The 22,286-nt window shown below is 39.3% G+C and overlaps 1 protein-coding gene across 1 annotated transcript; it reads right to left on the reverse strand.

Moving 5' to 3' along the window:
* Positions 1-1,490: 1,490 nt before the first annotated feature.
* RIPK1 (receptor interacting serine/threonine kinase 1) lies at positions 1,491-21,504 on the reverse strand. The gene is made up of 11 exons (XM_082479805.1): positions 21,296-21,504; positions 19,480-19,633; positions 18,390-18,527; positions 15,821-16,049; positions 14,820-14,969; positions 13,492-13,568; positions 10,193-10,280; positions 7,358-7,921; positions 5,588-5,659; positions 3,240-3,392; positions 1,491-2,381 (listed from the first exon to the last, which is right to left on the reverse strand). Exons 1-11 carry the CDS (start codon positions 21,445-21,447, stop codon positions 2,086-2,088), a joined length of 2,073 nt encoding a protein of 690 aa, XP_082335931.1. The 5' UTR covers positions 21,448-21,504; the 3' UTR covers positions 1,491-2,085.
* Between the last annotated feature and the right edge of the window lie 782 nt (positions 21,505-22,286).

Consider the following 22,286-nt stretch of genomic DNA (forward strand, 5'->3'; position numbering starts at 1 on the left):
TGTATGCCCACTAAATGCTCATAATTCATTCTGTGTACCAAATAAGACAAGGATCTTAAGAGGGAAAAATAGCATGTTGTGTAAAGACCGTAGGTATGTGAGGCTTAAAAGCAAATGGGGGGGTAGGGAATTGATGTAGCAATACCTTGAAACCAGCCTTAATGGAACATAAATGGACTTTGCGGATCTGTTCAGGAATCTGTTTCATGAAGTAACAGTGACTGGTGGTTGTAACACTCTGGACTGACACAGAGAAGACGACTACCCCCTACCTTCCCTGTATTTCTCTGTCTGCTTCAAGAATAGTTATTATTTCTGGAAAGCGTATGCTTTTTATACAAGAGAATGATGTCTTTTATCTGTTTAATATACCAAAGACTATAGAAAATTTAGGATGTTGTTAAGTCAAAACAGTAAGGCGATGCTATAAATTCTGAGGAATTAAAAATATAAATATTACTGTGATACATACTGATACACCCCAAGCTAGCATATATATGTTTTAGCATACGTTAAAAATAAATACATAAACACTCCAGTATCTGGGTGCGTGACACACTCTTTGTATTGATTTCTGCCAAACTCTTCATTTTGGGGGCCATTTCCACTATTGCCTTGAGCCAAGTAGGTTTAAAGGTGACAAATATGTTGGTGATTGCTATGATTCCAGTTTTGTTTTGCTTCTACTAAAATAGTGTCTACTGTATTGAAGAACGGAAATTCATTCTAACTACACTTTTATTAAATTGTTGGCTTTTTTGACAATACCCAGAAGCTAATGAACACTTACTGCTTTTTCTACAGCATAAAGAATGACCTGGTCCAAAACATCCGCTGGAAATATTTGTAGATTTGATGGAACTAGGAGGTATCAACCTTCATAGGGAAAAGGTCGGCATAATTATTCTTGGAGCATAAAAACTTACACCCCAGTAATGCTTCTTTCACAGATATTGCACACTGAGACTATGTTGATACTAGTAAGTTAGAGCGGCAATGAATATTCCCAGGCACTGGGATACCATCACCTACACCACAGAGCTGTTCAGTTGTTCCCTGACACAGCTTCAGCACTGTGAAATAGCCCTTTCACAATGTTTTTGAGGTTTAAAGAATTTGCTATCCTGGCAGCAGGCTGTGGCATGCCAGTTAACTTCAGCACACTGGAACATTCCCAGGCACCTTTAATTTACTGGTATAAATGCAGCCTAAGAGATTTAGAAACTAGTAACGCTCTGAGCCCCCAGAGTAAGTAGGAGAATGGGTCTTCTGTCAGGTGGTAATAAGGCACTTTCACCTTCCCAAAGCTCTCATATTCCCAAGTTTTTACTTTGGATCGCATAATGATTTAATTTCTTTTTTCACTATTTCATAAAGCAGATGAGAAACTTACCATGTAAAATCTTTTCTACCAAGCAATGTAAAAATCTAATGCAATATTAACCCGTGAAAGAAGAGTATTTTATCAGTTTTATACTTCTAAAGCCAAAAATCATTTTTGCTTTTATTCACACTGCTCTTCTGCACAATTCCAGACATCTGTATTTAATAAACATTATAAAAAGATTTAAAAAAGAATATAATATTGTCTTGGAGCAATCTGGGATAGTACCCTTGTAAGTATTGGCACTTCTGGCAAAATTTAAGAATTGATTTTGTTTTCTGTCCAAGTTTTCAAAGGAGTCTTCACATACTCAGTCTTTCACATACTATTACTGATATATTAGCTTTGCTGAAATTATGTGCTTTTGTTCAGAACTAAACAAGGGTACCAATGTGTTTCAAGACAGAATCTACAAATTTTGTATAACACGTTCTCCTTGAATCGATACTACTATTGCATTTGGTTGTCATTGTCTTCGAACAATCATTTTAATCAGAATGAAGATGCTTATTTTCTTTTATCCTCTGGAAGACCAATTATCTTGACATAAACTTTTTGATTTTCATATTCACTGAAAACTGCTTGGCAGAAAAAATGGGGTCCAAAAAGTCTGTGCAAAAAGCAGAGCTCCAGAAAGTCCATTCAGAATTATTGTTATTGGAAAGTGTTCAGGAAAAAATACCCTCATTTTCCCCCAGTTCTCAGTCAACGTATTCCTCGTTGATTTGCATCAAACTAGTAAGGAGATCCAGTCTTTGGCAGCCAAAGAGGGCTTTGGCAAGCTTTCCAACTGTAGCACCTTTGGAGCCTTCCCTCATTACCCACTTAAGCAGCATTTGGTAAACTTTTTCTTTTAGTCCATCTCGTTCATAGTCGTGATCAATTTCATCAATCTCAGGATCACAGAAGCCCAGTTTACGAGCACAGTGCTTCCACTGTTTAGCCAACTTTTCTCGCACTAGATTCAGATGTCTGTCAGTCAGGACAGTAGTATTGTCTGCAAAAAGAAAAAGAGCATAAAAAAATGGCATTGTTTAACACTTCTGTTCCTTTTGCTATCTCTCCCGTCCCCCCCCAACTATTTATTGGTAATATCTGGAGGCAGAATTTTAGTGATACAATCGGAAGCGGGTTTCATGGAAGCAGTAATACCCAATGATACCAGGAAAGAAATTCCTAGTCAGAACATGTGGTCAGGTGCTGGACTTGCTTTTTGATCTCAGGCTATTATAGTTTGTCACTTAAACCCACAAAATTGAAAAGCTGCTTCTTAGAGTTTTTATACAGCTGACTGATATCTGTATGATGTGTTTTATATTCTGGCACACTATTAATTTGTTTACTTAGGAATACACAGGGATAGTTTAATTCAGTATTGACCAACAAAAACAAAATCTTCCAATTTCTACCTGAATGATGTGATCGTGGCCCCAAGCCTGTCAGTGTTCGAGAAGTGTTTGCACGATGCTATTAGATATATGGTTTAACTTTTAGGTTTCTCTGTGTGGCAACAGGCTCTGGACTCGATCTTCCAACTCAGGATGTTCTATGATTTAAACTATAAGTCAGGTGAGGAGCACCAATCCTAACCTTGCTTCTACCAATTTGAGTGGTGTTATTCCTCTTGTTCTTGATGCACATACATCTATACTTGCATCTGGTGTCTCATAAGAGGTCGTGAAACTACAGGACAAATGAGGTACACAGTATTACAGAGCAGTACTTGTTTTATACACTCTTAAGTATGTAGTAGAAAAGGACCCAAACAGTTATTTCTCAGGTATCAGAGCGAGAAAGGTGTACCATATAAGTATATGGGGAGAACACATCAAAACTAGGGAGATATTTCTCTTACCAAATATACCCATTGCTTCATAATGCATATAAATTTCTTCTGTAGCAGCAGGAGAAGTGCTGATATGTTGATTGTGGTCTTCAATCTTCATGTAATTGTAAGATCCAATTTGAATTCCAGAACTGTTACTTATGTTGTACTTGATTGAATCTTCTGAATAAGGGAATTTAATACAATTTTATAAACAACTACATACAGTTCAAAATGTCAAGAAGTAACAAGGAGGAGGAAGGTTCTGCTAATCAGGAAGGTGATTAAATGGTTTTATTGCATTTAACGTAGAAATGGCCATTTACTGGCAACTGCAAGCATATTTTCATTATGCAGTGTGACATAAGTAGGCTTTAGTGAAAGCCCATCCTGTTCTATTCTATGACCAAGCCTTACATGCTGGTAGTTACTAGACTAAATAATGTTCCCTGTGCTTTAGGAATGTGTGGTAGCAACTTTGCTTTTTGTCGGCTAACAGCTTCAGGAGGTTTTTACTTGGAAGTGCTTTTCATTTAAATCTTAAAAGCCGTACTTCTGCCTCTCAGCTTTACTTTTTCATAGATGTTAGGTCAGGTTTAAAGTTGTGACTTCAAGGTTCTGTGAGACTACAGGAAATCATTTCTAGTTGCTCATAAGGTGTCTATACTCCATGTTATACTATGCTGTCTTAATGGCATCTCTCTGATTCACAATGTATTTCATCCCTGCTGTTTAGGACTGTATTCTTCAGTTGTATCTATTTTCGCAGTGAATCACAGTGCACTATTTGCTCAGTTTGTTTCAACAACATTTATTTATTTTAATTTTTATTTTTCCCCTGTCCTGTACTTTTGGTTCTAGGGCAAGACTACAATGTTTTCTGAGATACCAAAACCCCCTACTCCTTTCTTTTTGAGGCCTGAATCTTCAGCAATAAAGGTCAACATGTATATGCAACCGATTGCACCGCTAAATTGTGTGCACCTGTGGGAGCTTCCATCTGTGGCTTACTGCATGTGATTGGTTAAACACCTAATTTGGTGTCTTTTGCTTACAGTTGTCCAATTTCCACACATAACATGAACTGAGTGAGTATTCAAGCCATGTTAGGTGATATCAGTTTTCTCTTGACAGTGTTTTCTGAAGTCTGCTTGGATAGTCATCCATTAAATGTTTTAACTCTAGTTTAAATGGTGAATATCACAACCTGGGTCTAAAATTGAATAACAGATAATTAAAATGATAGACCAAGCTCTGCATTTAATCACACAAAACGATGGTTAGATGCACAAACAGCCTTGTTACACACTCAATTGCAATGTGAAGTGTGGAAATCTATGGTCACATACAAAAAATCTAACTAAATGCATTTGTTAACCTGAAACTTCTAGTCAGAACTGCTTATAGGTATGCATGATTAGTTTCTAGAAGTTGCACAAAAGGAATGCATTTTATCATGTCTCAAAATATTATGATTCCTGTATCTTTTTTTTTTTTTTTTTTTTTTTTTGAGGTGTACGACCAAGGAAATATGTTTATATTTTTAGCTAAAAAGTGAAGAAATCTTTTGTGTTTGCTATTTTCTTATCTGGTAACAAAATGAATCTAGCACAAGATATGAAAACATGTACAAATGCTTTGTCAATATCAAGAGTAAAAGTTACTGTGCTTACAAATCTCCTTTCCCAAGCCTCTACACTTTGCTTGCTTGTCATGTTCGGGTCATCATCTAAAGACTAAGGGGTGTATAGTCAAGAAGACATAAACCTGCTGTTTCAAGTTTTCTTTGTAAGTGTAAACCCCTTAACCCTTTCAAGGCTTGTCCAGTTTGCAATTAAAGAGTTCAGGTTGTGTTGCTTGGGGCATCCTAAAAGGACCATATATTAACAACTCCTGAGGGACAGGACAGAATTTCAGGGATTTAAGACAGTTGTAGAGACCTGTGCCCCAAGGAAGGCTGATCAGCATGAAGCCTGTAGCTAGAGATTTGTATTAAAAATCCAGAGCAAGAAAGGAAAGGTTTCCCAAATGTATGTGTGGTTCGGGAGTTGGGTAAAGTCACAGCAACTTGATGTCTAATCTAAGAAAGTGACCGGTTTAGGTATACAGAAGATCTTACAACACCTCATGCTTCTAAAGACATGAAGAACATAAAAGATGTTGTCCTTGATCTGTCAAATACACATTTAATGGAGTGTACAGGTTCTGCTAGGGACAGGACTTAGTTTTACATACTGGTATGGATACCTCTAACCATAGCTGAAGTTATTAAGCAATAACATAAGTTATTTCAAGATCCTGAAGTTTTTTGCTTTACTGATCAAGATGCAATGAATAGCCTGTTGGCTACCAGGACAGATGAAGGCTATAGTACTTACCTGTGTTTACTCTGGGCGCAGTAGAATAATATGCAAAAGTTCCCCTTGTGAAAGAAGTTGAATCCTTGTTTCCTAAATGAGGGAAAACAACAACAACAAAAAAAGCCAAAAGCATTATGTAAATAAAAAAGCAAATGTACTTAAAAACGACTGCTGTATTTGTAACAGCATGAGTACATAGTTTGTGCTCTTAAATACAAAGAGGCAAGAAGCTTTTTGATTAACAGGATTGTATCTCCTTGAATAACTCTAGTTAAAGCAATGACCTTGTGGTTTTGCTCAGTAACTCATAGCCTTAACCATCCTTGGATGCCAGTGAGGGCAACGGGCTTCCACGTGGGTATATGAATACCTGGCTGGTAGATGGCAGTGTGGGATCACAGCACACCATAGTTATGGGCTGTGCTGCCTCATAATCAGGTATTCAAATTGGAAAATCCCAAACTTCCAAGTGTGCTCCTACTGCTTACTGCTGAGACTGCCTGTGGTTTGTATTAGCATGCTGCTTGTGACTGGCTCTAGCAAAGGCATTGAAGACCACTGCATCTTTTGCTGGTGGCAGTAATGTCCAGCAGAGATGTAACTTCTTGCCCAGAGCAGTAATTGATTTGGATGCCCACAGATGAGCTCTGCAACTCAGGATGGGGTAGTAAGAGTGACTGGGTTATGGTCACCCAACAACTAAACGGAAATGCTGTAATGCAGTTCTTCTGCTTCTTAGTCTGATATCTGCCACGCTATTGCATACAGCCTCCCTATAACTCTCTTTCTTTTTTTTTTTTTTTCTTACAAATAGAAGGTTTTACTTTATTAGTGATGTCGACAGTTCTAGTCCCTGGCTTCTAACATGACAGCTCTCAGATTCATTTCAGAAAATAAACTCACATAAACAACTAATCACGGCCTCTGCATAAATAATTCAATAGAATAACACGTTTGTGGCATTCTGCCTGTAAACAGCTAGACATCCTTGATTTTTCTTGTGAGACGATCTGGAAAAGAATGCCACACTAAAAATATCCAGTGTTTAGTAGGAGCAGGCTCATGTACCTCACGCTACCTCTAGTCCTTAAAAGTTACATCTTAAAGGCCTGTAGTTACCTTTTACTTATACTTTTTGCTAATGCTCAGTGTTCTCTCCATTCTTTGTCTCCATACCTTTCTACTCCATAGCTAACTAGTAAATGCGGACAGAAGCTCCCCATCAGCACCAGGTAGAGGTCTCTGGAGAAAGCAATTATGAGCCTTAGCTCCTTGTTGGCTCCCTGAGCTCAGGAGTCTCTTACCTTGCTGCAAATCAAGCTAAAAATACCCATCTATTTTCAGAAACGCTATAAATGCTGTTTCTGCACAAGTGGAACCTATGGTATGAATGTTACATTTTTGAGAGTCAAAAGTTTTCCTTTGCTTTCCCAGAATGATTGGTAGCAGCTCTTTGTTTTGGTAGCTGCTGTAGCAGTATGTGCTGTCTGATAATACTTGGCTGGTAGCTGAAGAGTTAGGCGTTGGGTCTGATGCTCCTCTAGTCAAAGCTAGAGCATTTTAGCAACCTGAATTAACTTCCAGTAAACAAAGAGAACTTCATGAAATAAAGTCACATTTGCTATATCACAGATCCATGAAATAAATTTACCTTTGCTATATTGCAGATTAACTGTTAACAGTAAGCAAGTTGTTGTTACATAAACTACAAAACGCTCTTGGCCACTTCATTTTTAGAGAACAAGTGTGTTTTCAGAAACACAGGTGTTGGGAGAGGTGGAATCTCACCTGTATCTGTGTCTGCATTCTTTGGATACCAGTTTACGTTTGTCTGTGACTGCAGGTTTGGGCCAGATTCAGGCACAGGAGGTTTACTTAGGCTGAAGGTATTGGCTGAACACAATCCATAGAGACCTTCTGTGTTTCCTGTTAGAAGACTGTTAGGGTTTGGCCCATAAAAAACATCTACGTTTCCCTGTTTTGGTGCCGTTGCAACTGGTTGTGGCCAAAAATATGGATTAGTGTTTGATCCTGTTTTTTCAGCTCTTGGATACAGTTCACTCCATTGAGGAGTAGGAGATGACTTTGCAAATGGATCATAGGAAACTCTTCGTCTCCTTTCTTCCTCTCTCATTTCAGGGGTGTATACTACAGGTGGAACTGCTTTATCCATCCGGCTCCCAAATACATGGTAGTTGTATTCACGCTCAAGTTTTCTGTCTAGATTATCAGCACATGTAAATGAGGTCTCGCAGCTCTCAACAGGCTGGTTCCCAGGGGAGGCAGCAAATAGGGCTTCATTAACCTGACTGGTCGTGGCACCTTGAGAGCTGTGTAGAGAATTAGGCTGATCTAAAAGGGAGGAAAAGTAAATATTTGAAATACAGCCAAATGTAAGTATGTAACTTGTTGCGATGACACTAGAATCTATTAATCTAACTTTAATATTACAGTAATATACAAATAACATTATTTCCAGCATAAGTTGTATTTTATTTTATAGAATGCCTTTACTGAGAAGTATTACAGATTTTTACCTAGGAAGTACAGGCTTGTTTAAGTTGTCAAAATCTCACTTAGTCGAGTGGTGTCAGAATTCACTGCATACTCTGCTTATATTGACATCAAGTTCTCAACCACTGAAACAAACAGTTCCTGGAGGCTTTTGTAGGGTCTGATTTAATAGTGTATCTCCACTGGCCTTAACTGGAATTTAATCAGTGCAAAATTGGAGTGTAACAGGGTGGAAAATAACACCACTATAATAGGTGTTACTTCATATAGCACAAAAAAATTGTCATTAAAGTCATGCTTGCAAACAATTATGTAAAATATCCTGTCTGGGTATTTCATGATAAATCCTTTTTGTCTAGCTTATTCTTCATAGTTCCAAAAAATACACTTGTACAAGTAACGCCTACCAGATAAAATAGTCTGCATCATCTGCATCTTTCAAACTAATTCTCACTATCAAAGGAAGCTCTACTTCAGTCTTGAACTAGATTGAGTTATGATCTGGATCATGCTGCAGTATTCCAAGACTAAACAACAATGTAAATATCTGCTTGTTACTACTTGTTCTTGTGTTTTTAAGGGTAGGACTACAGATGCTTTCTGTAGTTCTGAAAGCATCACAGTTCTCTAGAAAACCTTGTACACTGCCTAAAGCAAGGGACTCTTACAGACCACTGTAAAATTGGAATAAATAGAAGCGCATGCATACACTTTAGCTCAGACAATACTAGTGTAATGGTTTTCTTGTTTGTTTGGTTTTTTTTGTTTCCCCAAAGTACATGAATTCAGTGCATATTAGGTAGGACCAAAGCTAGTTCCTTTTGATGGCTGTATATTAGTACACCTTAAGTCTGACTTGCTCTGCTTCTTTTGTCACTGTTGCTAGAGAGGGAGTGGGAGGAATAAGATAATACAGAAACAACCTCATCAAAAGTGGCAGCTATTAGCAATTCAGTATTAGCATAAACTATATGGCATCCATTCCTCCATGAGATGGAGGAACAGATCCTGTGTGATATCTTTCACTACTACTGCCTGAGTAATGCCCATTGACTGGAGAGAAAAAAAAATCTGACTTTGACTGACAGCTGTCAAGATAGTATCTTTCTGCAGTGTAGATTCACAATAAAGCTTTTGTATTTAAAACACAAGAATATCTGTAATCTGCTGCAGTCATATGTGACTACTTCTGCTAGGGAAATGTAATCATACTAAATTAAAAATATAGCGGTGTGGCTGCCCTACTAAGTCCATCGGTTTTACTGAAGAATGGCTATGGCAAATCTAGCTTTGGGGAAGATTTATTAGTTGCATGTTACAGTTTAACATTATTAAATTAAAAATGTCTTTCAAATGGTGTAAGCAAACTTAGCAGGATTTTATTTCTGCTGAATTTGATACTGTTGCTTGTAAATCAGTGTTGCAAATATGATCATACATCCTTTGCCATTAAGAAACCTTGGTAAAAGAATTCCAGATACGCTACTACAAAACCGTAACTGTATCATCACGTACAAGTGAGACAGTTCTATAAAACCACGAAACATGCAACTCATCCAAGATCTGACAGAAAATGTGAGAGAAAGGAGATAAAATTCATCTGTTAGTGCTCCTCAGATAGATTCCATAGAGACCAAGATCATAAACAAAGGAATACATTATAACTATACATCCTGGTCTTATTCAGAGCATTCGTAAGACAGGATGGCGTGGGAAAAAGGTAAGTCTTCATTAAATTAAAGCCTGCAGACCAAGCAGTTGGCATGACTAAAAGGATGGAAAGAAAGATCAAGTATGAAAAGTGATTATCAAAGTGACCACTGAAAAGTCTAATATTAAACAAAATTCTCAGCATGGGAAAGGAAAGCAGAAGAGTGTAAAATGAAATGGGTTCAAACTGTAGATTGTGGAAAATTCGAAACACTAAGTATGACTTTCAGGAGCCTGGGAGCCGATTTAATCTTCTTGGTGATTACAATTTTCTCTGAAGTGCTGAATAATTCAGTCTCTTCATAACCCCTTAATGGTAAGATTACTTACTTTGTACATGTACACAACTTTATCTTTGGTAGAATACACAGAATAATAATGTGCTAATAAGTGACTTACCTTGACCATTACTGCTATCTTCTGCTACAGCATCTATTTGAAGGGATTGTATCCTATTCAGCAGTTCATTTGACTCTGGCCACATTTTCTGCACATTAGAAAGAACAAATGGTCAAGTTATAGGCAAAAGCTTAAACAAGGAGAATACCTGCAGAATAGGAAACAGCACAGCTTCACAGGGAAGTGACCAGGATGAACAGATTCCATGATTCTATGGGAAGAGATGCCATGTTCTTGCAGAGAGCATAGCCTGACAGGAATTACCCATTGCTTTGCTGCAGATGGGCAAAATTTCTCCTTCAATGAAGGGAGGAATGACTGCAATGGAACTGCAGTATATAATACTTTGAGCTGGCCAAACAATATGCTTGCCTACATGAGTACAAGTTTAATCCAGACTATCTGTCTTGTACTTCATAGCTAGACTTTCTACAAGCAATGACAGTAAGAGGATGCTGCTGAGGTAAAGGGAGCAAACACACGTCCTGTTTTGTGGATCTATATTTAGTAAGAACATTCATCAACAGAGGAGAGGTGAGGAAGAAGATTTACATTCAGGTATGGCCATGTTGACTTTTTTGAAGAGTATTAGGAAGAAGGAGTTCAGAGCAAATCTTCAGAAAGATGCAATACAACTTCCTTTCTGTAAACCCTCATCCTCACTTCACTAGAGTGAAGGCAAAATCTATTCCTGTTCTACTCTTTTGATGTTCCCGTTATTCAGACTTCGCTGGAAGTAATAATTCTTTTTGCCTGGAAAAATTATTTCTCAATTCCCCCAGTGCTTCTTACTCATAAACTAATTTTTAGAAGTAGGGTGTGTTTGTTGTTTTGTTTGTGTGTTGTTTTTTTTTTTTTTTTAAATCCAAGTAGTACTTTCACAGATTAAAAACCAACAACTACTCTCTCTTCTCAAAAAAATCTACTTCCTTCCAAAAGCAAAAGATGACAGTCTAAAGTGCATTACAACCTTAGGTTCTTAGATTTTACTTGAGCAGGGGAGTTGGACCAGATGAGCTCCAGAGATCCCTTCCAATCCCTTAACCATTCTGTGACCCTGTGGTCCTTTTAGTTAGGAGACTGTGGACTCTGCTTCCCCAATTGCTAGTGGGAGGGTTGGCAGGGCAGGGGGGGAAGGCTATGCCCAAACCCTCTAACTCATGTTGCTGCTGAAGTGGTACGAGTAATCCACCACATTGACTTGCATTGGATGCTGTATTCATGTTCTGTGCCCTGATCGGAATGGATGCTTTTCCTCCTGAGAAAGTAATAGACTCATGGCCTGTTTTCTAAATAGTCCTTTGGTCCTTATGATTTGAGAGGTATATTTGCAGAAAGCTAATGCAGCTAGTATAATTGGCCATGATTCTGATCTGGGACCACTATCATAAATCAGTTATCATAAATAAACTAACTCACATTTGTGAGTTAGTTTGGTCAAATCAGTCCAGGAAATTTGTTTCATCAGTTTCATTTTGCAAAACTCTATTGCTTTTTTGAACAGTCACTGGTGCTTCATAAACATCACATGTTCTCTAAACCAGAAACTTTCATTTCCACAATTGTAGACTTGCTGACAGAAGTAAGCACTTTAAAGAAAACTGTAAATGAATGGTTTCACAAAGGAAGTTGTTTTTCTTTTAAAATAACTGGGTATGTACTTTTCTGAGCCTTACTCCACTGCAAAGATTAAACCCCTCATGCCAGTAGTTCTCACTGATAGCCATCAGTACTACTAAAGCAAGAAAATTATTAAAATCTGTGATACAAAGGTCCCATAATCAGCCTAACTGTTCAAGAAGTTTTCGGTCTCATTTTCATTCAGGAAATCATTCTTTTTATCATAATTTATAAACCTACAGCTAGAAAAGTAAGAGAAACCAACTTGGACGCTCAGGAAAAACACCTGATTTCAAATTTTCCCTTTTTTTTATTACTGCGGTATAGCTTCCTGGTCTCAAGCAGGCTGAGACTCATTAGACACTGAACACAGGACAAAAATTGCCAAGAATTTACAGAGTTTTTTTACACTTACTCTAAATCAGGTTCTGGCACTTCTGAATCTCTAGGAATAACATTTTATTTCATGAGTGAGACTTAATGGATATATGAGGAGCTTTTACAAAGTATTATCACAGAATCAGAGCGTCACTCGGATAAAAATAGACCTTGGGGGACCTCAGGCCTACTTCCTGCTCAAAACAGGGTCACTTATGGGATCAGAGTTGGTAGCTTAGAGGTTTGTGCAGTTGGGTGTTGAAAACCTCCAATGATGGTGACTGGATAACCTTCTTGGGTAACCTGCTCCACCGCTCGGCTGTCCTCATGGGGTAAAAGTGTTGTGTTTTTCTCTCGTACATCCAGTTTGAATCTCTCTCTTTGTAGTTTACATCCACTGTCTCTTGTCCTCCTACTATGCACTGCTGTGAAGAGCTCGACTCTGTCTTCTCAATAAACTCAGAGGTAGGGCCAGGCTGCTGTTTATGCCCCTGCAAAGCCATCGCATGTCTGGGCTGAAACAGCCCTGGTCCCTCAGCCCCATCTCATATGGCAGGACTAACAAGTGCTGAGCAGATCTGCTCCCTGTGACACTGTTGGTACAGCCTGGGGTGCTGTTGGCCTTCCTTGCTGCCAGGCAGGCTGTGGCTGGTGCCCAGGTTGCTGCTCCCTACTACCCTGAGGTCTTCCTCAGCAGTGCTGCTCCCTGGCCAGGCAGCCCCCAGCTGGCACTGAAATCAAGGATTATTCCAGGTGCAGCACATTGCACTTGTCCTTTCAGAATTTCACGAGGTTTCTGTCACCCGTTCCTCCAGTCTGCAGCCTTGCCCTTGTGACTGTATTGACTGGTCCTCCTAGTTTGGTGTCACCTGTGCACTGTACGAGAGTACGCTCCATCACTTCCCTGAGGTCACTGACAAAAGAGTAAACCAGCGAAGATCCCAGTACAGTAGACCCCTGCGCTATGGCAGTTGTCACTGGCCCCCAGGTGAAGTAGGACTCATTAACTGCTGCCCTCTGAGACTCGGCATCCAACCTGTTTTCATCTGCCCATCCAGACAGTAACATCCGAACTTGGATACACGAATATTTTGGGAGACAGTGCTGAAAATCTTCCTGAAGCTGAGGTAAATGATGTGCACTGCTCTCCCCTCATTCACAAATCCAGCCATTTTATCACAGGAGGAAATCAGGTCGGTCAAGCATGATCAGTCTCAAAGTGGCAGAATCTGGCCATAACTGAGGTTAGGGAGAGGGGATGCGGGGAACTGACACTTAAAAATGCTTAGCAAGTTACTCACTTTTAACTTCTTCAGATCTTCTTCAATATTTTTTCCTAGATTTTGATAGTAAAATGGCTTGTATCTTTGACTAATTTCTGCAAAAAGAAAAGAACTAAGTGAAAGTGGTTTTCAATGGAAAATAAGTGATTTATACTGTTAGTAATTTTCATGGATAAGGATTGAATAAAGACTTGTATGACATCAGAAAGAAGAAAATTATACACACCTTTAAAATTTGTTCACATGGCTCATTTAGTCTTAATATAGTAACAAGAACAGGATAATTTCTAGGGATTATTTTGTTGTTGTTGTTGTCATCATCATACTGCTTTTGAGGGTGAAAGCTCTCTGTCTATGATCTGTGGCTGACAGCAACTTGACTTGGCTGGCCAAAAGATTGGTTGCCCCATTTTAAGAAATAAGATATATTCAATTGCACTCCGCTATTTGATAAACAACTAGCCTGTCTCCGCTAAAGATGGAATTAGCTGAAATAGTCTACTAACATGGTAAATATCGGTATTTTGCGTATGGGAAAATTAGAAGCTAAGACCCAGTGCAAGCATTATCTCAATCCACTAGCAGTAGATTATGCATGTTAAATATGGAAACAGTAGATGAGTTCCTCCTGGAATACAAATTTCCTCTGAGTATTTAAGTACATGCCTGTTGCATGTGAAGCTCTTGGTGCCCCTGTCTAAATCCAAACCTCCATTTCCTGTTACATGTAGGGTGTTTTTTTTGTGGTTTTGGTTTTTTTTTTTTTTTGGATTGGGGTTTGGGGTTTTTTTTTGTCTCTTCTTTCTGCTTCAATATGTAGTGCCAAGAGGAGATAAAGAATTTTGACTTACTTGCTGAATGCTCTTAGTCTCCTTCCCAGACCATTCAGTCAAGACTTTTACTGACTGCAAGTGTTTTGGGGTCTGACCATACAAAAGCATGATTAGCTAGTCAAAGGCTGTTGGATTGCTCCTGGAAGGCTAAACTGGGACAGCTTTTGAAGCTAGTTTCAATAAGGTATAACCAAGATATACTATGTCCCTTGATATTAGCTTTTCTCTAAATTTCAGCAGGAAGATTGTACTATGCTCAAGACAAATTATCAGCAGGTGTATAAAGTGTCTTAGCTCCCTCCACTCAGTAGCATTTCACAAATCTGTAAATGTTGGACCAGATTCCATTTTTAGTCAGGATACTGGAAGCAGGCTTTACTGAACATGTGAACTGATATTTTTACTTCCAAAGCAAAAATTTCTACTTTAACAGGAAAACACTCAAGTTGGTTTTGCTGCATTACAAACTATTGACAGACACATAGCAAAAAGAACCCCAAAGCAATGCCTTACCTGCAAAGGTTGGCCGCTTCTCTGACTCTTGCTCCCAGCATTGTTTCATTAAGTCAATAATTTCCACTGGACACTCATTAGTGATCTCCTTTATGTCTGGTCTGTTTCCATTCATGATTCCAAAGCAAATATGGGCTTCATTTATACCATCTGAAAAATAAAATTTCCTATCAGGTCCTGATCACAAGTTTTATACCTTTCTGTAGGTGAAAGTAATAGTGAAGCAGCTCCCTGTGGGTTTGTGGATATGTAAAAGAATATTTCAAAGATGGCTGATTTACAGCTACAAATCTCTCGCGTTAGTGAATTTGAATCTACTGCTCTAAATTCCACAGATTAGAGATTTATTTTAAGATTTAATGGATTTACTTTTATATGTAAGACATGCCCAGCGTGAGTTAGGGTGACGGATCTAGCTCTCTAGAATCTGAATCTCAGTTATTCTCTGCACTGGGTACAAACACAAAGATGGCCACACGGCAATGTTTAGCCATTTAGGTAGAAAAAAAATCCATTCAAAAAGATAAACACGTTACTCTGGAATTCCACAGTCTGTTCCTATTGCTTTCTCTATATGAGGATGTTACTGCATGTTAAGAAATCAGCACCACACAGCTGAGAAGCAGTGACTGGCTGTGTAACCATTCCTGTTAAAAGGAAAACCACACCTAACTAGTCCACCTCAGGAAATACCGTACATCAAAGTTTCCATTCTGGCCTGCCCAAGGTTGGTCTTAACTTCTGCCACTGAGTGCAGGTTTATGCCCACACCGTGTGGATGTGAAGAGATTGGGCTCATGCCTGCATTTCAATCCAGGTGTTCTTGTCCATGCTTAGAAGTCAGGAATGATGCAACTAATGCCGCTTACTGGCCATGAGGTGCTAACCAGGTGGTATTCTTGGGCATAGGTGATTTAATCTACTAATCTTAATTTTACAACTTTAAATGCTTAACATTTGTAACTTAATTTTGTGATAGCATCTTTTTGGAAGTAACTTACGCTCATATGGCTCTTTGTTAGCAAAAATTGCCCAGATCACTATGCCGAAGCTGTAAACATCTGATTTCTCCACAGGCTTTACATTAAGACAGCGTAAATGCTCTGGGGCCATATAGAAAAGGGTCCCAGCATTGTTCTGGCAAGTGCTCTTGATTTGCTTCTGTCGGACAGTCTCTTCTTGGGTCAGCCGACTCCAGCTCTTAAAGGAGGCAACACCGAGATCTGCAATCTGAAAATAAGACACATCAGAGCTAGTGCTGGGATGAAGAGGAGATAAACAAGTATTTCGTGCAGTGCTCAATTTTAAAATAAATAGCTATTAATAACTTATCTAAAAATGAAGCACAGCAAAAAAATGCAACTACAAGAAAGGAAAACAAACTATTTGTCACTTTAGTGTTGTTTTTTTTCCCCTAAATAAAGTATCACTGCCAACTGGGAACCATTAGGCTGAACCTTCATTATTAACTTAACCCCACTTGGAACAATCACACAATGTAGCAAAAAAATAAGTTTGGTTTTGCTCATATCGACAATCATGTTCAAGATCTGCTTGCAGTGCTTGTGGCAGAACAGAAGGCCCATATGAGAAGAAGCTAAGATTCAAATCCATAAGTAATCTATGAGATGGCCATATATCCCTCCTCCCTCACTGCCCTTTCCATTTAGATTCCATTTAACTCGACTTCCTTAGATTTTCCTACAGAAAGGGGGAGAATGATGTGATGTTTATGCCAAGAATAGCATGGAATAAGTTAAAGCAGGAATACCTGGGTACTGTGCGCTTGACAAAGTGACATTGCTGAAACCTTAGGGCACAGTTTTACAACTAGACTAATGGCTGATGGTGAAGAAAGTAATCCTTCCCCTGTTTTCACACAGCCTCCTGTTATGTACTCCATCTGCTTCTCCTGTTCCAGCACTGACACTTACCTGACGTGGGGAAGACCTAGTGGAAGGCACTCAGGTGTCTGGCTGAACCAAGTGCTCCCCAACAGAAGGGCAGCGCTGCCAACGAGGTACATTGTAACTGCTGGTTTGGCTTCCTAAATCAGGGCAGGGCGGTCAGATTAGCATCAGTGCTGACTCGAAGGAACAGCAGGTCAACAGGAGAGGAAAGATGGAAGAAAATGGGACTGCCTCTCCTGGCCACAGGCAGCTGTCAAACGGAGTTGTGTGACCCAATCATTTCAGATAAAACTGAGGTGACACCTTGCCTCACTTCTAACTCGCTTTTCTTTTCTCTCTTGTTGCCTCTAACTAGCTTATTGTTCCTCTTGAGTTTCTGAAGCTTTGGGCTAAATTTAGAGGTCATGTATTCTGAGGAAGAGGAAAATGTAATTGACATCCTGCTGAGGAAGTAGGAGTCCAAGTTCATGTCTACAAGTGAGAGGAGGTCTAATGTGATAGAGGAAGAGATGATATAAATCTTCCTACATTTGCAGTTTCCTAGAACAACTGTTTCCTTTTATAAATATTGTCAATGTTAGACACATTCAAGCAGATAAATCATACAACAGCTACCTTAAATTATACTTTTGATCAAGTTGCTTAAGGAAGTCTGATCTGATTCTGAATTTGATCCTGGGTTCCAATTCAGTGCACTGTGATGATAGCCTAGTTTGGTCCTGTCCATATAAGCAAGCTGAAACCTCAAAACACGTACAATTTACATCTAAAGCAGATCATTATTTTTTTTAATTATTATTTTTGGAAAAAACATAGCTTATATCTCTTATTCACAAGCTGCTCATACTGCACTAGGACTTGCTACTACATTAACCTTGTCAAACCCCACTTCTCACTAATATATATGTGAGAAATATTGAATGACAGAGCTCTCTTCACAGGAATTTATTCTGTAGTTTCATACTGTAATGGGGTGATGATTTCAGCAACTCACCTTGGCCAAAGACAGGACATTTGATGAGGACTGCTGCAAATTCTAGTCAGGTTTATTCAGCAGCAGACTCTGTATCTACGCATCTTGATCCAAAAGCCCACTAAAGTTAATAGAAGGGCTTTGGAACAGGCTTATACACCATTCTTTGAAGTAGCTTCCTGCTGCTTTTTCGGCAGCTGCTGGCTGTCATTTAAAAATGATGACTAAGGGAAAAAAAGAGGGAGATAAAAGAAGAAAAGGTAATAGGCAAAAGAAGGAAAGGAATAAAAAGGAGGAGGTAAAGGCAGGAGGAGAAATTACAGCAATAAAGGACAAAAGACATGATCCATAAGACATTTTATTTTGTTTCAATCTCTGCGTGTTAAGGCTTGTTTTTTCTTTCTAGCTGTTTTGTTATTTGTAGTTCATTAATTCTCAACAATATTATTTTTTTTTAATGTCCTTAGTGATTTTTTTTCCACAAATGGGGGGAAGATTATACAAATCGCAGGCTCAGAGGTTTTATAGGCCATCATACTTCAGTGATGCACTGCTAACACTCTCTTAGCAATAGCTCGCTAGACTACAAAGGAATTCATCTACCAATCAGGAATACTAACCAATGCAGCTGAACTGAGTTCTTCAACCCAAATCATCAGCTTTCTTCATTTACATTCTAACAAGTACCTTAATGTGGAAATCCGTGTCCACAAGGATGTTTTCTGGTTTTAGGTCTTTGTGTACGAAGCCTTGCTCATGTAGATAAAGCATTCCTTCTGTGATCTCCAGCACAAAACGCCCTTTCAGTGACAAAGGCAGTGGGAGCTAAAATAAAGGACAGAAGTACCATCTATTAATAAAGGCTACTACAACCATCAAATTAAAACCCAGTATTTAAAAAGTTTCTTTTCCAGTCCCAAGACTACCTCTGCTCCAGCCAAGGTAAAAAAGAACCAAGGTCCTTCTTGGATCTAAATTTTCACATTAAAGTAATTCTAAAGTCACTGCACATTTACAGAAGCATTCTTCTTTAGCAAATTCTCTACATATCTCTACAAACACTCCTACAAGAAAGACATAGAGGTGCTGGAGTGTGTCCTCTGGAGGGCAACGAAGCTGGTGAGGGGTCTGGAGAACAAGTCTTAGGAGGAGTGGCTGAGGGAACTGGGGTTGCTTAGCCTGGAGAAAAGGAGGCTGAGGGGAGACCTTATTGCTCTCTACAACTACCTGAAAGGAGGTTGTAGAGAGGTGGGGTCAGCCTCTTCTCCCAAGTGTCAAGCAATAGGGCAAGAGGAAATGCCCTCAAGTTGTGCCAGGAGAGGTGTAGGATGGATATTAGGAAAAATTTCTTCACCAAAAGGGTTGTCAAGCATTGGAGCAGGCTGCCCAGGGAAGTGGTGGAGTCGCCATCCCTGGAGGTATTTAAAGGACAGGTAGATGTGGTGCTTAGGGACATAGTTTAGCGGTGGTCTTGGTAGTGTTAGGTTGATGGTTGGACTTGATGATCTTAAAGGTCCCTTCCAACCTAGACAATTCTATGATTCTATAACTCTGAACCTATAACTGTGGTCTGCTCCTCTGTGATGTGCAGGAAAGCCAGAGCTGTCCTCTGCTGTCTCTAGAGAAGGCAGGGGCTGCCACTACTAGGCTCTTTCACACAGAAAGGAGAATGAGAAATTAAAACCTCAGTTTTTTGGAGATAGCAGTAACATCTGTCCCTTTCAAGCATCTTATCAACCCTAAGGAGTGGCAAGGGATGAAGCAATTCACTGCTCACTTTCTGTAGCACTTTCATCATGTTCCCCCGGTCCACATACTCCATCACAAGTGAGTAGTTTCCGTCTTCCAAAACTATACCTAGTAGTTTTACCACACGGTCATGCTGCAGTTTGCGCATAATCCTGCCTTCTTCAAGGAGGGAAGCATTATATCTGTAAAACAGAAATTACACTGAACTTAGGTGTCAGGCTAGAAAGAACACAGGGATGAAAATCCTGTTAATTCATAATGAGAACGATGGACAAAAATGTCAACATCCCTAGAGCCACTGTAAGATGAACCATACCTTCAGCTGGTTTTGAATTGATAGGGCTTTGTTCATGCCAGGTTATATTGTCTAATTCTCAAATGCCTTGCACAGAGACTGCTCAGCCTGAGTTTAAGGCCTGCTTTTCAGAAAGTGGATAAGTATTCTTTTTTGTAGGTGCACTTCTGGTTACGTATGTCGAAATCCCTGAACTGGGATGGGATCAGGACAGGGCAGGGCTGAAAGAGCCTTTGGACAAGAAAGATGAAGACACACTTAACTACCTCTTGTACAGGAAACTATACAGCTCTCTGTCCCAAAAGGCTGGTATTCACGTTCACTTTCAAAATGGATTTATTACAGGGATGGTGATAACATTTACTAACAATTAGTGGTTTAGGATGAATTCAAAGCCCAACTTTACCAAGACCTCAGTACAATTCATCAATAGTCACAGGTATGCAGCTGGGAGCTCACTAAGGGTGTTAAAGAAGGATCGTACCCATTATATTAAATAGTCTTCTTTTAACTATTACTCCTGTTCTAGTTATCAGGCAAAAGGATGTAAGAAAATCTTGAGACTATGTTGCTTGCTAATGCTTTCCTACCCTGTGACTTAAAAGGAAACTGCTTTCTCCCTCTGTGTTTCTCTAGTACTAGAGAAGAAAGTGGCTGTTTTGTTTGCATTAGGCTCAGTTGTAAATTTGCTTAAGACTTTTGGTTCAAAACTTTAAGTAATAACAAACTTATGAGCCTGTGTAGTGAGAAAGTAAAAACACAAACCCAAAATAAACCAGGCAGGCTTGTCCATTTTAGCTGTGTTCATCCCAAACTGTCAGTGCAGCTTGCAAACTACTAGAATCATTTAATTTGCTTTCCACTGGCAAAATAAAAACTCCGTTATTTTATTTATTATAACCCAAACTAGAAGAACATGGGGTTTTCTCTCTCTCTAGTGGATGACTCCTGGGAGAGTTTCAGGATTATCATGGCTCTGAGGTAGTAGAGCTGCAATGTGACCTGAATCCATGGAAATCAACAGCTCATTCAATCCTTGAATTAAATCAGCAGGCTTGGCTCACTCTGCTTTTTCTCAAGGGAGAAAGGGGTTACATTCTTGGTATTATACATGTGGGGCTGGAGTTCTGCTGATAGCTCATGTGTGTTTAGTTCCTAGTGGACATCTACAGTTGGACAATTGTATTGAAAACTGATCTGCAAGCTTGAAAATATCATGTGCCCACTGAGTTCCTGCCTTTCCTTAAATGTGCAAGAGTCCCCTTGATTCTTAACAATTCACAGTAGTGCTCACCTTGCAACAGAAACTGGGAACTTTGCTGGAACAATGAGTTAAAACTAAAACTAAACAGGTTGACTCGTGAAGGAAAAAAGGAAAATTTGCAGGACAGCTGCCAGTATTGTCTTTGAGTATTTTTCCCACATACAGTATCTCCAGAACACAAAGATCTGGAATTATTACACTTTATTTAGATTTCCCTCCATTGAGTTTAGAGGATTCCTTAGACTAACTAAAAGATAAAATACAGAACTAAGATCTGTAACTTACTCAGTGCGCTGGGGTCCTGTATATACTTTTTTTAATACTACATATCCATGTTTCTTGTGAAAGCATAAAGAAATTGTTCCAAATCCTCCAGCATCTAATTGTTGTTTTTCAAGCAAATCCTGTGTGCTCATGTGGATGTCTTCCAGCGACATGTTTGCAGTCTTTGTGGCTTAGCAATTAAAACAAAGTCAAGTGCCCTAAAGCTTCTGGACCTGTAGTATAAAGGAGGAAAAAGAAGTGTCATTATCAAGCGTTTAGCTGTACCACTAAATAAGCATCTATATAAGGAGGGGGACACAAGTGTATACTCTCGTGACCCTTATGAACAAAGAGTCTCAGTTTGAAACCAAAGATGCTGTAGTTCTCACAGGATCAGACCTCAAGATCACAATGATTTATCCTGTCAACCAATTACAGTTATATTGAGTTAATGTAAACCCATTTCTTCACCTGAGCACCTCAAAGTGGTGTTAATAAATAGCTTTTACCCATATAATATGCAGTAGATTGGCACTGTCCCTACACTTCATGTGTGCAAAAACTGAAACCCAGAAAAATCAAGGGCCACAGTCCCAAAGACAGGTAGTGCCTAATGATTCTGATTGCTATCTCATTTTCTTAATTGCCTGAACGCAGGCCTGTCAGGTGCCCAGATACTTATATAACTCCAAGCTACCTTTTGGGCACCTTTACAAATCCAGCTCTAAAGGGTTTGCTTGAAGCTTAAAACAACCAACCAACCCAGCTTTGGTGGGAAACTTCTCTTCGCAGCTGGCTGGATTTAAGGAGACAACTGCTAGGAAGGACTGTGGTGGGGACATAAGGCAGCTTCTCTCCCACCCCTCAAAAAGAAGAGGAACAAAGAAGTTGTGAAGGTTTGCAGGATCTCCTGAGTGCACTAAGAGAAAAAGAGAGCTTGGGGGAGCCTATGAAACGTGTAGATAAGTAAACCCAATGGATGCCAGAATAATGTTAAGCCTTTGATAAAGCT

This window comes from Vanellus vanellus (assembly GCF_965231255.1).
Source record: "Vanellus vanellus genome assembly, chromosome: 2".
In the NCBI taxonomy this organism is placed as follows: Eukaryota; Metazoa; Chordata; class Aves; order Charadriiformes; family Charadriidae; genus Vanellus; species Vanellus vanellus.

Coding starts and splice junctions, on each gene's coding strand:
- RIPK1 (XM_082479805.1), bottom strand. CDS start 21,447: ATGTCGCTGGAAGACATCCACATGAGCACACAGGATTTGCTTGAAAAA. Junction 19,634..21,295: donor ACAGGACCCCAGCGCACTGA/GTAAGTTACAGA, acceptor TCTGTTTTACAG/ATATAATGCTTCCCTCCTTG. Junction 2,382..3,239: donor TGAAGCAATGGGTATATTTG/GTAAGAGAAATA, acceptor TTCTTTTTGCAG/ACAATACTACTGTCCTGACT.